General features: G+C 50.1%; 1 protein-coding gene across 1 annotated transcript in view; it reads left to right on the forward strand.

Moving 5' to 3' along the window:
* Positions 1-842: 842 nt before the first annotated feature.
* LOC126947148 (cytokine receptor-like factor 2) overlaps positions 843-15,424 on the forward strand; it is a 29,442-nt gene continuing 14,860 nt past the window's right edge. The window contains exons 1-3 of the mRNA XM_050777794.1: positions 843-975; positions 5,458-5,560; positions 10,154-10,320. Of these exons, the coding sequence (XP_050633751.1) occupies positions 897-975; positions 5,458-5,560; positions 10,154-10,320 (349 nt within the window). The 5' untranslated portion in view covers positions 843-896. The remainder of the gene's footprint in view (positions 976-5,457; positions 5,561-10,153; positions 10,321-15,424) is intronic.

Raw genomic sequence — 15,424 nt, forward strand, 5'->3', positions numbered from 1 at the left:
GGAGGGGGGAAGGAGGTGGAGGGGAGGGGAGATGAAAGGGGGAGGGGAGGGGAAGGGGGAAGGAGGTGGAGGGGAGGGGAAGGAGGTGGGGGAGGGGAGATGAAAGGGGAGGGGAGGGGAAGGGGGAAGGAGGTGGAGGGGAGGGGAAGGAGGTGGGGGAGGGAAGGGGGAGGGGAGATGAAGGGGGAGGGGAAGAGAGGGGAGGGAAGGGATAGGTGGAGGGGAGGGGGGAAGGAGGTGGAGGGGAGGGGAGATGAAGGGGGAGGGGAGGGGAGGGGGGAAGGAGGTGGAGGGGAGGGGAGATGAAGGGGGAGGGGGAGGGGAGGGGGCAAGGAGGTGGAGGGGAGGGGAGATGAAGGGGGAGGGGAGGGGAGGGGGGAAGGAGGTGGAGGGGAGGGGAGATGAAGGGGGAGGGGAGGGGAGGGGGGAAGGGGGGAGGGGAGGGGAGATGAGGGGGAGGGGAGATGGGGGGAGGGGAGGGGGAAGGGGGAAGGGGGAAGGAGGTGGAGGGGAGGGGAAGGGGGTGGGGGAGGGAAGGGGGAGGGGAGATGAAGGGGGAGGGGAAGAGAGGGGAGGGAAGGGATAGGTGGAGGGGAGGGGGGAAGGAGGTGGAGGGGGAGGGGAGGGTGAAGGAAAGGAAGGGAAGGGCTCAGCTCAGCCCTGTGTGTGGTAATCCTGACCCTGGATTGATTGTGTGTGTGTGTGTGTGTGTGTGTGTGTGTGTGTTTGACAAGTGTATCTTTTAAAATCGAGCGTCACTGTGCTTCCTGCCTGTAATCATTTCCCTAATTTCCTTTCTGCCTTTTTGAAATCGAGGGTGACCTCTGCTTATGAGTCATGAGCGATCTGCTAGTGGCAGGTTCCTGAGGACCTCACTCTCCACTCCTGTTTCAGGCATGGGACGGTTGGTTCTGCTGTGGGGAGCTGCTGTCTTTCTGCTGGGAAGCTGGATGGCTTTGGGGCAAGTAGCAACAGGTAAGCTTTCACCACCCGCCTGCATGAAATATCCTTTATTTAAGTGCCCTCTTCTTGTCCTATTTTGGTTTGTGGTTTCCTTTGCAACCAGGCACTGTTTGTTTTGTAAAACTTAAACAATGAGTGTGAAAGTTTCTTTTTTCTTTTCTTTTCTTTTTTTTCTTTGATACGGAGTCTCGCTCTTGTCGCCCAGGCTGGACGGCAGTGGCACGATCTCGGCTCACTGCAACCGCCACCTCCTGGGTTCAAGCGATTCTCCTGCCTCAGCTTCCCAAGTAGCTGGGATGAAATGTATTTATAAGTAAATACATGAATAATAACTGTATTTATTGCTCCTGGAATATCCTCTGCTTATATGCACTTTCGGTGGCCAAAACTAGGAACTGTATGTGTGCGTGTGTGTGTTTATCTATGATTGATTGATCAGTACATATATTCATGTTAATCTATCCATCAATTTATCTCATCTATCTTTTCCCATTCATCATCCATCCATCCATCATCCATCTATTATTCATTGATCCATCCACCAATATATCCATCCACCCATCCATCAAACTATCCATCCACTCATACATTCACCCACCCATCAACCCACCCAGCCTCCATCCACCCATCCATCCACCATCCACCCATCTATTATCCATCCATCCATCCATCCATCCATCCTCCCTTCCACCATCCACCCATCAACCCACCCAGCCTCCATCCACCCATCCTTTCATCCATCCAACCACCCATCCATCCACCATCCACCCGTCATCCATCCATCCATCCATCATCCATCCATCCATCCATCATCCATCCATCCATCCATCATCCATGCATCCATCCATCATCCATCCATCCATCCATCCACCATCCACCCATCATCCATCCATCCATCCATCCATCATCTATCCATCCATCCATCCATCATCCATCCATCCATCATCCATCCATCCATCCATCATCCATCCATCCATCCATCCATCCATCCATCTATCCATCCATCCATCCATCATCTATCCATCCATCCATCCATCATCCATCCATCCATCCATCCACCATCCACCCATCATCCATCCATCCATCCATCCATCATCTATCCATCCATCCATCCATCATCCATCCATCCATCATCCATCCATCCATCCATCCATCCATCCATCCATCCATCCATCCATCCATCCATCCATCCATCCATCCATCCATCCATCCATCCATCCATCCATCATCCATCCATCCATCATCCATCCATCCATCATCCATCCATCCATCCATCATCCATCCATCCATCATCTATCCATCCATCCATCCATCCATCATCCATCCATCCATCCATCCATCCATCCATCCATCCATATGCCAACACATCCATCCACCCACCCATCAAGCCATCCATCTACCCATGCATTCACCTACACTTTTATCCATTTATCCATCCATCCATCCATCCATCCATCCATCCATCCATCCATGTACACATCTACATATCCATCCATCCATCCATCCATCCACCCACCCACCCACTCACCTATCTGTTCATCCATTTATCTATCCATCCACTCACTCATTCACCCACCTATCTACCCACGCTTTCATCCATCCATCCATCCATCCATCCATCCATCCATCCATCCACCATCCATCCACCATCCATCCATCCATCCATCCATCTATCCACCATCCATCCACCAATACATCCATCTACCCATCCATCAAACCATCCATCCACCCATGCACTCAGCCACACTTTCATCCACTCATCCATCCATCCATCCATCCATCCATCCACCCATCCACGTGCACATCTACATATCCATCTATCCATGCATCCATCCACCCATCCACCCATTCATCTATGTATCTGTTCATCCATTTATTCATGCATCCAGTCACCCATCCACCCACCCATCCACTTGCCTTCCATCTATACACCCACCTGTCCATTGATTCATCCATCTACCCATCAATCCCTATCTATCTGTGTCTATCTGTTTGTCTAACTATTTCTATCATCATCTATATAATTCTATCTATCTAACATTACTATGTATCTATGTATCTATGTATCTATATATCTATGTATCTATCTATCTATTTACCTATCTATCTGTCTATCTCTATCTATCCTCCAGATACCTCCACTTAAAACCCAACATGATAAGGTTCACTGTAGCCTGTCTTTCCAAACCTGTAATTCACTTCTTTGACAGTGAGAGACTTGGCTGCCATTATCCAAAATATCATTGCATGTTTGCTGAATTCTAAAATATTCCTATTCTCCATGTTCGGAATTACAAACCCAGACCTCTTGAAACGTCGAAGCTACTGAAGTCTAAGCAACCTTCCAAGCAAAGATAGAAATACTTCTTTAGAGTTGGTCCATTTCTGTTATTTTATTTTATTTTAGTTTATTTTGATACGGAGTCTTGCTGTGTCGCCCAGGCTGGAGTGCAGTGACACGATCTTGGTTCACTACAACTTCTGCCTCCTGGGTTCAAGCCATTCTCCTGCCTCAGCCTCTTGGGTAGCTGGGATTACAGGTGCCCGCCACCACGCCCAGCTCATTTTTTGTGTTTTTAATAGAGATGGGGTTTCACCATGTCGGCCAGGCTGGTCTTGAACTCCTGACCTCAGGTGATCTACCCACCTCGGCCTCCCAAAATGTTAAGATTACAGGTGTGAGCCACCGCACCCAGCCGGTCCATTTCTGAAGTTAGTGTGTATGGTGTTTTGAGAAAGACAGTCAGGTGGATCAATGGGGACAGTTTCCGATGCCACCTTAGGTATCCACAGGGGATGTGTCACTGGATACATGACTGATGCTCGTATCTGTGCATGGCACTAGTGGGCAAACATTACCTTTTGCAAAAACAAACAAAAGCAGCCAGGCATGGTGGCTCATGCCTGTCATCCTAGCTGAGATTTGGGAGGCTGAGGCAGGTGGATCACGAGGTCAGGAGATCGAGACCATCCTGGCTAACACAGTGAAACCCTGTCTCTCCTAAAAACACAAAAAATTAGCCAGGCGTGGTGGCGGGCACCTGTAGTCCCAGCTACTCAGCAGGTTGAGGCAGGAGAATGGTGTGAACCTGGGAGGTGGAGGTTGCAGTGAGCTGAGATTGCACCACTGCACTCCAGCCTGGGCAACAGAGTGAGACTCTGTCTCGAAAAAAAAAAAAAAAAAAAAAGAGGCAACTATAATTGTACCCTTGTTGACTTGTCTCTGAGGTTTTTGCAAAGGGTAAGGTCCACCCACTAGTGGCTTGTGCAGATATAAGCGTCAATCGTGTATCCAATGACACATCTTCTGTGGATATGTAAGGTGGCATCGTCTCTTCTGGACCAGCCTTTATGTATTCTGCAGCTCTTGCTCAAGGAATTAACAGGTAACCCGTGCACACAAACCTTGGTTTTCTCTGTCCTTTGACTTTTTATTCGTTATTATTTTTTGAGACGGAATCTAGCTCTGTCTCCCAGGCTGGAGTGCAGTGGCACAATCTCGGCTCACTGCAACCTTCTCCCAGGTTCAAGCGATTCTCCTGCCTCAGCCTCCTGAGTAGCTGGGATTACAGGCGCCCACCACCACACATGGCTAATTTTTGTAGTTTTAGTAGAGACGGGGTTTCACCGTGTTGGCCAGGGCTGCTCTTAAACGCATGACCTCAGGCGATCCACCTGCCCCAGCCTTCCAAAGTGTTGGCATTACAGGCATGAGCCACTGCACCCAGCCAGACCTCTGTTCTTTTATTTTTTATTTATTTATTTATTTTTGAGACGGAGTCTCACTCTGTCGCCCAGCCTGGAGTGCAGTGGCACAATCTCGGCTCACTGAAACCTCCACCTCCCGGGTTCAAGCGATTCTCCTGCCTCAGCCTCCCGAGTAGCTGGGATTACAGGTGCCCACCACCACGCCCGGCTAACGTTTTGTATTTTTAGTAGAGACGGGGTTTCTCCGTGTTGGCCAGGATGGTCTCGATCTCCTGACCTCATGATCCGTCTGCCTCGGCCTCCCAAAGTGCTGGGATGACAGAGGTGAGCCACCGCGCCTGGCCAGATCTCTGTCCTTTTAAACCAGCATCTCCTTCTTAGGACAAAAGTGCTGGCTTCATGCTGTCAGTTTCCAGCTGTTTTTAGAGTTGCCTCGCCGGGCGCGGTGGCTCACGCCTGTCATCCCAGCACTTTGGGAGGCCGAGGCAGGTGGATCATGAGGTCAGGAGATGCAGACCATCCTGTTGAATATGATGAAACCCCATCTCCACTAAAAAAGCAAAAAATTAGCCGGGGGTGGTGGCGGGCACCTGCCATCCCAGCTACTCGGGAGGCTGAGGCAGGAGAATCGCTTGAACCCTGAGGTGAAGGTTGCAGTGAGCTGAGATCGCGGCACTGTCCTCCAGCCTGGGCGACAGAGGGAAACTCTGTCTCAAAAACAACGATAAATTAAAAAATAAAATAGAGTTGCCTGACAGTGAATTTCCTGCATCTGTTTGTGTCTAGGAGAAGGAGTACAGATTCAGATCATCTACTTTAATCTAGAAACGGTGCAGGTGACATGGAATGCCAGCCACTACCCCAGGAGTAACCTGAGTTTCCACTACAAGTAAGTGGGCCCCACCCTGGAAGGCAAACCCCACAGCCCGGGGCTCAAAATAGCTCTTCTGAGAGCCGTCAGCGATTGGGAACGCCACAGAACGAAAGTGTGAAGCGTCACACTCGGCAAAAGCCAGAATGTTTGTTCTGTGAAACCCTCAGCCCTCACCACAACCGCAAGCTCATCGCCCCAAACCTTCTTGCCAAGGGATGGCTGACTCAGGCTCAAAATCACCTACCTTCTTTTTGTTTGTTTGTTTGTTTTTGAGTCGGAGTCTCGCTCTGTCGCCCAGGCTGGGGTGCCGTGGCGTGATCTCGGCTCACTGCGACCTCCGCTTCCCGGGTTCAACCGATCCTCCTGCCTCAGCCTCCCGAGCAGCTGGGAGGACAGGCACCTGCCACCACGCCCGGCTAATTTTCGTATTTTTAGTCGTGTTGGCCAGGCTGGTTTCAAACTCCTGACCTCATGGGATCCGCCTGCCTCGGCCTCCCAAAGTGCTGGGATGACACGCGTGAGTCACGGCATCCGGCCTGAAAATCACCTAGATTATTAACGGGAGATGAAGAAAGAGATCTGTTCACCCAGGGCTGTGGGTGAACTTGAAATCTTATCTGCTAGGCAGCCGGGGAAGGAAACATTCAGTCTCTGAAACATGTCACAGCCTTACCCGGGGCTGCCTCCACCTTTGTGTCTGCCTGATGTGACTATTTTTTTATTTTTACCTTGGCTTAGTTGGACACCCAGAAGTGTGCGTGTCAGTGTTGGAGGAACGGTTTTTGCAATACCTTTAGTCATGGGTGGTTGATTCTTCAGTTTGATAGCAAAACAGATAAACGGGAAAGTGTACAGAACACAGGGAAATTTTAAAATGAAGTCACTCGGAAAGTGAGACTCACCGCGGGGAGGCCGAGGTGGGCGGATCACCTGAGGTCAGGAGTTCAAGACCAGCCTGGCCAATATGAGGAAACGCCATCTCTACTGAAAAATACGAAAATCAACTGGGCGTGGTGGCAGGTGCCAGTAATCCCAGCAACTTGCGAGGCTGAGACGGGAGAATCGCTTGAACCACTGGAGGCAGAGGTTGCGGCGAGCCGAGATCGCGCCACTGCACTCCAGCCTGGGTGACAGAGGGAGACTCCGTCTCAAAAAAAAAAAAAAAAAAAAGGAAACAATTCCTGAGCCAAGAATTCCCCGGACATTGTTGACGAGGAATAAGCCACTTGGTCTCACTCTGGGTGACAATTTTTTTTTTTCCCTGTGCAGAAAAACCAGAGTGATAGGTGATCTTGGCACATTCTTTTATTGTTTTGAGACGGAGTCTCGCTCTGTCACCCAGGCTGGAGTGTGGTGGCGCGATCTCGGCTCACTGCAAGCTCCGCCTCCCGGGTTCACGCCATTCTCCTGCCTCAGCCTCTCGAGTAGCTGGGACTACAGGCGCCCGCCACCACGCCCGGCTACTTTGTTTGTATTCTTAGAGACGGGGTTTCCCTCACGTTGGCCAGGCTGGTCTTGAACTCCTGACCTCGTGATCTGCCCGCCTCGGCCTCCCAAAGTGCTGGGATGACAGGTCTGAGCCACCGCGTCTGGCCATTCTTTTACCGCAAAGGCCCTCCTGAAAGCAGGGGTCTCCTAAGGTGCCATAACAAAATACCATACGCTAAGCAGTTAAGATCAACTGTTATTCTAGTTCTGCAGGCCAGAAGTCCAAAATCAAGGACAGGCCTCTCCTCCCTTCACAGGCTCTAGAGGAGGCTCCTTCCTGCCTCTCCCACCTCCTGGGGGCTCCAGGCGTCCCTGGGCTTGTGGCCGCATCACTCCAGTCTCTGCCTCCGTCTCCACGTGGCCTCCTCCTCTGTGTCTGTGTCTCCTCTTCTGTCTCTTAGAAGGGACACTTGTCATTCCATTTAGAGCTCATCCTAATCCAGGGTGATCTCATCTAAGATACTCAACTGAATGACACCTGCAGAGACCTTATTTCTAAATGAGATTCTATTCACAAGTCTACGGGTTAGGACATGGACAGATCTTTTGGACGTCACCATCCCAACCCACTGCAATTGTGTCTGGTTCTTTCTGGAGGCTCTAGGGGAGGCTCCTTCCTGCCTCTCCCAGCTCCTGGGGGCTCCAGGCGTCCCTGGGCTTGTGGCCGCATCACTCCAGTCTCTGCGTCCGTCTCCACGTGGCCTCCTCCTCTGTGTCTGTGTCTCCTCTTCTGTCTCTTAGAAAGACACCTGTGATGGCATTTTGCACTTAAGGGCCATCTGCATCACGACAAGGTAATCTCCAGATTGACCTTAATTACATCTGCAAAGACCTCTGTGTCTCCCCTTCTGTCTCTTAGAAGGACACCTGTCATTGCATTTAGGACCCACCCTCATCCAGGATGATCTCATCTCTGGATCCTTCACTTAATCGCATCTGCAAAGAGCCTATTGCTGAATAAGGCCTTATTCCAGGTCTGGGCGTTAGGACACGGACAGATCTTTCTGACGGACACATATTAATCCACTGCAGCTGTATCCAGTTGCCTCCGGAAGCTCTAGGGGAGGCTCCTTCCTGCCTCTCCCAGCTCCTGGGGGCTCCAGGAGTCCCTGGGCTTGTGGCCGCATCACTCTAGTGTCTGCCTCTGTGTCCACATGGCCTCCTCCTCTGAGTCTGTATATCCTCTTCTGTCTCTTAGAAGAATATTTTTCACTGTATTTCTTTGCTATCTCATAAAAATATTCTAATTGGATTGAGAGCTCACATTAATCCAGGCTGGAGTGCATTGGCGTGATCTTAGCTCACTGCAACCTCCACCTCCCAGGTTCAAGTGATTCTCCTGTCTCAGCCTTCTGAGTAGCTGGGACTACAGACACCTGCCACCACGCCTGGCAAATTTTTGTGTTTTTATTTTTAGTAGAGACACAGTTTCACCATGTTGACCGGGCTGGTCTCGAACTCCTGACCTCAGATGATCCACCCGTCTCAGCCTCCCAAAGTGCTCGGATTACAGGTGTGAGCCACCATGTCCGGCCTCCTCTAATAAAAACATTCTAATTGGATTGAGGGCTCACATTAATCCAGGAGGATTTTATTTCAGTGCTTACCTAATCATGTCTCCAAAAATCTTATTTGCAGCTAAGATCCCATTCACAGGTTCTGGGAGTTGGGACGTGGGCATGGCTTATGGATGGCCACAATTCAATATACTATAGTAACCATGCAAGGGTTTTTTGTTTGTTTGTTTGTTTTTTGAGACAGTTTCACTCTTGTTGCCCAGGCTGGAGTGCAATGGCACGATCTCGGCTCACTGCAACCTCCGCCCCCCCAGGTTCAAGCGATTCTCCTGCCTTCGCCTCCCGAGTAGCTGGGATTACAGGCATGCACCACCACGCCCGGCTGATTTTTGTATTTTTAGTAGAGACGGGGTTTCTCCATGTTGGTCAGGCTGGTCTCGAACTCTGCACCTGCACCTGGTGACACAAGGGGTTTAAATATTTATGAGAGAGCAAGTTTTTCTGTTTGGACAGGTGTTGTAGTTAGCTGTAAAGAAGGGTCATTGAAGTTAGTGAGGAGGGAACCTGGCCGGAGGCCACGGTGAGAATGGAGCGTGAAGGAACGGCCATTAGATTTGTTAAATGCTGTTTTAAGAAATGTCCAGGCTGGGCGTCGTGGCTCACGCCTGTCATCCCAGAATTTTGAGAGGCTGAGGCAGGAGGATAACCTGAGGTCAGGAGTTGGAGACCAGCCTGGTCAACATGGTAAAACCCCGTCTCTACTAAAAACACAAAAATCAGCTAGGCTTGGTGGTGCATGCCTGTCATCCCAGCTACTCGGGAGGCTGAGGCAGGAGAATCGCTTGAACCCGGGAGGCAGAGATTGCAGTGAGCCGAGATCGCGCCACTACACTCCAGCCTCAAGGACAGAGCAAGACACCGTCCAAAAGGAAAAAAAAAAAAAAAAAAAAAAAAAAAAAAAAAAAGGTCAGCGTGCTAGCTCACACCTGTAATCCCAGAACTTTGGGAGGCTGAGGCGGGTGGATCACCTGAGGTCAGGAGTTCGAGACCAGCCTGGGCAACATGGCGAAACCCCGTCTCTACTAAAATCACAAAAATTAGCCGGGCGTGGTGGCGGGCACCTGTAATCCCCGCTACTCAGGAGGCTGAGACAGGAGAATCTCTTGAACCTGAGAGGTGGAGGTTGCAGTGAGCTGAGATCGCGCCACTGCACTCCAGCCTGGGCGACAGAGTGAGGCTCTGTCTCAAAAAAAAAAAAAAAAAAAGAGAAGCTGGTAGCTCACACCTCTAATCCCAGCACTTTGGGAGGCCGAGGCGGGTGGATCACCTGAGGTCAGGAGTTCGAGACCAGCCTGGCCAACACGGTGAAACCGTGTCTCCAGTAAAACTACCAAAATTACCTGGGCCTGGTGGCGGGTGCCTGTAATCCCAGCTACTCAGGAGGCTGAGACAGGAGAATTGCTTGAACCCAGGAGGCGGAGGTTGCAGTGAGTTGAGGTTGCACCATTGCACTCCAGCCTGGGTGGCAAGAGCAGGACCCCATCTCTAAATAAATAAATGAATAAATAAAGCACTGTTGCTAAACGGTCATTTTAAACCCCAGATTCAGTCGAGATGAGGCCTATGACCAGTGCACCGTCTACATTCTCCAGGAAGGTCACACCTCGGGGTGCCTCCTAGACGCAGAGCAGCAAGACGATATTCTGTATTTCTCCATCAGGAACGGGACGCACCCCGTTTTCACCGCCAGTCGCTGGATCTTTTATTACCGTAAGTATTGTAAAGCCAGCTCACCGTGCTTGTCGGTACTTCCTTCACCTTATTACCCCAAGGACTGAAAACGAAGCTCCTGCCAATCACCGGATCCGTGATTACTGTTAACTCTTGAAAAGCGAGCTCAGCACACTTTTCAGTACTTCCTTCAGCTTATTACCACAAGTACTGAAAAGCTCATGCAAATCGCCGGATTCAGATTACCGTAGCTACTTTTTTTTTTTTTTTTTTTTTTTTTTTTTTTGAGACAGTCTTGCTCTGTGCCCCAGGCTGGAGTGCAGTGGCGCGATCTCGGCTCACTGCAAGCTCCACCCCCCGGGTTCACGCCATTCTCCTGCCTCAGCCTCCCGAGTAGCTGGCACTACAGGCGCCCACAACCGCGCCCGGCTAATTTTTTGTATTTTTTTTTTTTTAGTAGAGACGGGGTTTCACCATGTTAGCCAGGATGGTCTCGATCTCCTGACCTTGTGATCCGCCCGCCTCGGCCTCCCAAAGTGCTGGGATTACAGGCTTGAGCCACCTAGCCCGGGTACCGTAGCTATTAAAAAGCAAGCTCACCATGCTTTTCAGTACTTCTTTCACCTTATTACCGTAATGAAAAGCTCGTGCAAATCGCCGGATTCATGATTACCGTAGCTATTGAAAAGCAAGCTCACCACGCTTTTCAGTACTTCCTTCAGCTTATTACTATAAGTACTGAAAAGCTCATGCAAATCGCCGGATTCATGATTACCGTAGCTATTGAAAAGCAAGCTCACCACGCTTTGCAGTACGGCCTTCAGCTTATTACCATAAGTAATGAAAAGCAAGTTCATGCCAGTAGCGGGATCAATGATTACCGTAACAATTGAAAAGCAAGCTCAGCACACTTTTCAGGACTTTAAACTCACGCAAATCGCCGGATCCATGATTACCGTAGCTATTGAACAGCAAACTCACCACGCTTTTCAGTACTTCCTCCAGCTTATTACCGTAAGTAATGAAAGGCAAGTTCATGCCAGTCACAAGTTCACGCGGGATCAATGATTACCGTTAACAATTGAAAAGCCAGCTCAGCCCACTTTTCAGTACTTCCTTCAGCTGATTACCCTAAGTACTGAAAAGCCATCTCATGATAGTCGCTGGATCAATGATTACCGTAACTACTGAAAAGCAAGCCCAGCATACTTTTCAGTACTTCCTTCAGCTGATTACCATAAGTACTGAAAAGCTCATGATAATCGCCGGATCCATGATTACCGTAGCTATTGAAAAGCAAGCTCACCACGCTTTTCAGTACTTCCTTCAGCTGATTACCCTAAGTACTGAAAAGCAATCTCATGATAGTCGCTGGATCAGTGATTACCGTAACCATTGAAAAGCACGCCCAGCCTACTCTTTAGTACTTCCTTCAGCTGATTACCATAAGTACTGACAAGCGAGCTCAGACAAGTCGCTGGATTAGTGATTACTGTAGCTATTGAAAAGCAAGCTCACCATGCTTTTCAGTACTTCCCTCAGCTTATTACCATAAGTACTGAAAAGCAAGCTCATGCCAGTGGGGGGGGGGGGGGGGAATCAATGATTACCGTAACTACTGAAAAGCAAGCCCAGCACACTTTTTAGTACTCTTTCAGCTCGTCACCTTCAGTTAGTTTCAGTAAATTCTGAAAAGCAACCTCATGGACCATTGGCCACTGGAGCCCAGTGCCCAGTTCCTGACTCCAAGTGAGGAGAAACCGGCCTTCCAGAAAGTTCCCTCTTACACACACACTGGTCGGGGTGGAGACCACATGACTGTGATTTAAGGGAATGAATTAAAGCTTGGGTGCGGTGGCTCATGCCTGTAATCCCAGCACTATGGGAGGCCAAGGCGGGCGGATCACTTGAGGTCTGGAATTCGAGACCAGCCTCACCAACATGGTGAAACCCTGTCTCTATTAAAAATAAAAAATAAACAAAATTAGCCGGGCGTGGTGGCGCACGCCTGTAATCCCAGCTATCTGGGAGGCTGAGGCACGGCAATTGCTTGAACCCGGGGGACAGAGGCTGCAGTGAGCCGAGATCACGCCACTGCACTCCAGCCTGGGCGATTTATAAATTCATTATTGAAAAATAAATAAGGCTGGGCGCGGTGGCTCACGCCTTTCATCCCAGTACTTTGGGAGGCTGAGGCAGGAGGATCAACTGAGGTGGGGAGTTCGAGACCAGCCTGACCAACATGGAGAAATCCCGTCTCTACTAAAAATACAAAATGAGCCGGGCGTGCTGGTGGGCACCTGTCATCCCAGCTACTCGGGAGGCTGAGGCAGGAGAATGGCTTGAACCCGGGAGGAGGAGGTTGCAGAGAGTTGAGATCCAGCCACTGCCCTCCAGCCTGGGCGACAAGAGTGAAACTTCATCTCAAATAAATAAATACATACATAAAATAAGAGAATTAATTAGAGATGCTGCCCTCTGCTGCCCTGTGTATACACACACACACAGACACAGACACACACACACACACAGACAGACAGACACACACACACAGAGACAGACACACACACACACACACACACACAGACAGACAGACACACACACAGACACACACAAACACACACACACAGACACACACACACACAGAGACAGACAGACACACACAAACACACACACACACACACAAACACACACAAACACACACACAGACACACACACACACACAGAGACAGACAGACAGACACACACACACACAACACACACACACACACACACACACACAGACACACACACACACACACACAGACACACACACACACACACAGACACACACACACACACACACACACACACACACACACACACACAGACACACACACACACACACACACACACACAGACACACACACACACACACAGACACACACAGACACACACACACACACAGACACACACACACACACACACACACACACACACACACACACACAGACACACACACACACACACACACACACACACACACACACACACACACACACACACACAGACACAGACACAGACACACACACACAGACACACACACAGACAGACACACACACACAGACACACACACACACACAGACACAGACACACACACACACAGACACACACACACACATACACAGACACACACACACACACAGACACACACACACACACACACAGACAGACACACACACACACACACACACAGACACACAGACACACACACACACACAGACACACACAGACACACACACACAGACACACACACACACACACACACAGACACACACACACACACACACAGACACACACACACAGACACACACACAGACACACACACACACACACACATACACAGACACACACACACACACACAGACACACACACAGACACACACACAGACACACAGACACACACACACACACAGACAGACAAACAGACACACACACACACACACAGAGAGACACACACACAGACACACAGACAGACACACACACAGACACACAGACACACACACACACACACACAGACAAACAGACACACACACACACAGACACACACACACACAGAGGGAGCAGGAAATACTCTCTCACCGTCATCCCACTCACTGGATGTTTTATCTTTTTTTTTTGTTGTTGAGAGGGAGGGTCTTGCTCTGTCGCCCAGGCTGGAGTGCAGTGATGCAATCACAGCTCACTGCAAGCTCCACCTCCTGGGCTCAAGCGATCCTCCCGCCTCAGCCTCCAGAGTAGCTCAGACCACAGACACACGCCACCATGCCTGGCAAACGTTCTCATGTTTGGTAGACCTGGGGTCTCACCATATTGCCCAGGCCGATCTCGAACTTCTGGGCTCAAGAGATCCTCCCGCCTTGGCCTCCCAAATTTCTGGGATGACAGGCACGAGCCACTTATGTGGCAGGTTTCCTTATGTGTGTTGAGAACTGGCTGTAAGGGAACCCTCTTTCCAAAATGTTTCTTCTGTATCCTAGAATTCTGTAAGGCTGTGGCTCTTTTTTCCTTTTTTATTTTTTAGAGGTAGGGGAAACGGATCTGTTTCAGAATCCCGTGAGAACGGCGAACTCTTTATTCGCGAAATTACTCGTAGATACTGGGTGCGTTTCCTGGGCTCTAATAGGTCACCACAAACGGGAGGTTTAAAACAACAGAAACTTATTCTCTCCTAGTGAGATGGACGTGTCTGAGAGCCCCATTCCCTCCGGAGGCCCCAGGGGAGGCTCCTTCCTGCCTCTCCCACCTCCTGGGGGCTCCAGGCGTCCCCGGGCTTGTGGCCGCATCACTCCAGTCTCCGCATCTGTCTCCACGTGGCCTTCTCCTCTGTGTCTGTGTCTCCTCTTCTGTCTCTTACAAGGACACCTGTCATTGCATTTAGAGCTCACCCTACTCCAGGATGATCTCATGTCAAGATTCTTAACTAATTACATCTGCAAAGACCCTATTTCCAAATAAGGTCTCATTCAGAAGTTATGGAGAACAGGACACAAACATGTATTTTAGGGATCAACATTCAATGCATGACAGTTGTATCCAGTCCCTTCTGAAAGCTCTAGGGGAGGCTCCTTCCTGCCTCTCCCAGCTCCTGGGGGCTCCAGGCGTCCCTGGGCTTGTGGCCGCATCACTCCAGTCTCTGCCTCCATCTCCACGTGGCCTCCTCCTCTGTGTCTGTGTGTCCTCTGTCTCTGAGAAGGACACCTATGGTTGCATTTAGAATGCTTCCTTCTCCGGTATGACCTCATCTTAACTCACTAAATGCACCTATAAGGATCCCCTCTCCCCCACTTTGTTTTGAGATGGAGCCTCTCTCTGTTGCCAGGCTGGAGTGCAGTGGCACGATCTCGGCTCAATGCAACCTCCACCTCCCAAGTTCAAGCAATTCTTCTGCCTCAGCCTCCCGAGTAGCTGGGACTACAGGATGTGCCACCATGCCTGGCTAATTTTTGTATTTTTTTAGTAGAGACTGGGTTTCACCCTATTGGCCAGGCTGGTCTCGAACTGCTGACCTTGTGATCCACCCGCCTTGGCCTCCCAAACTGCTGAGATTACAGGTGTGAGCCACTGTGTCCAGCCAGATCGATGTTTTTTTTTTGATAGAATT

This window comes from Macaca thibetana, chromosome Y (genome assembly GCF_024542745.1).
Source record: "Macaca thibetana thibetana isolate TM-01 chromosome Y, ASM2454274v1, whole genome shotgun sequence".
Taxonomy (NCBI): Eukaryota; Metazoa; Chordata; class Mammalia; order Primates; family Cercopithecidae; genus Macaca; species Macaca thibetana.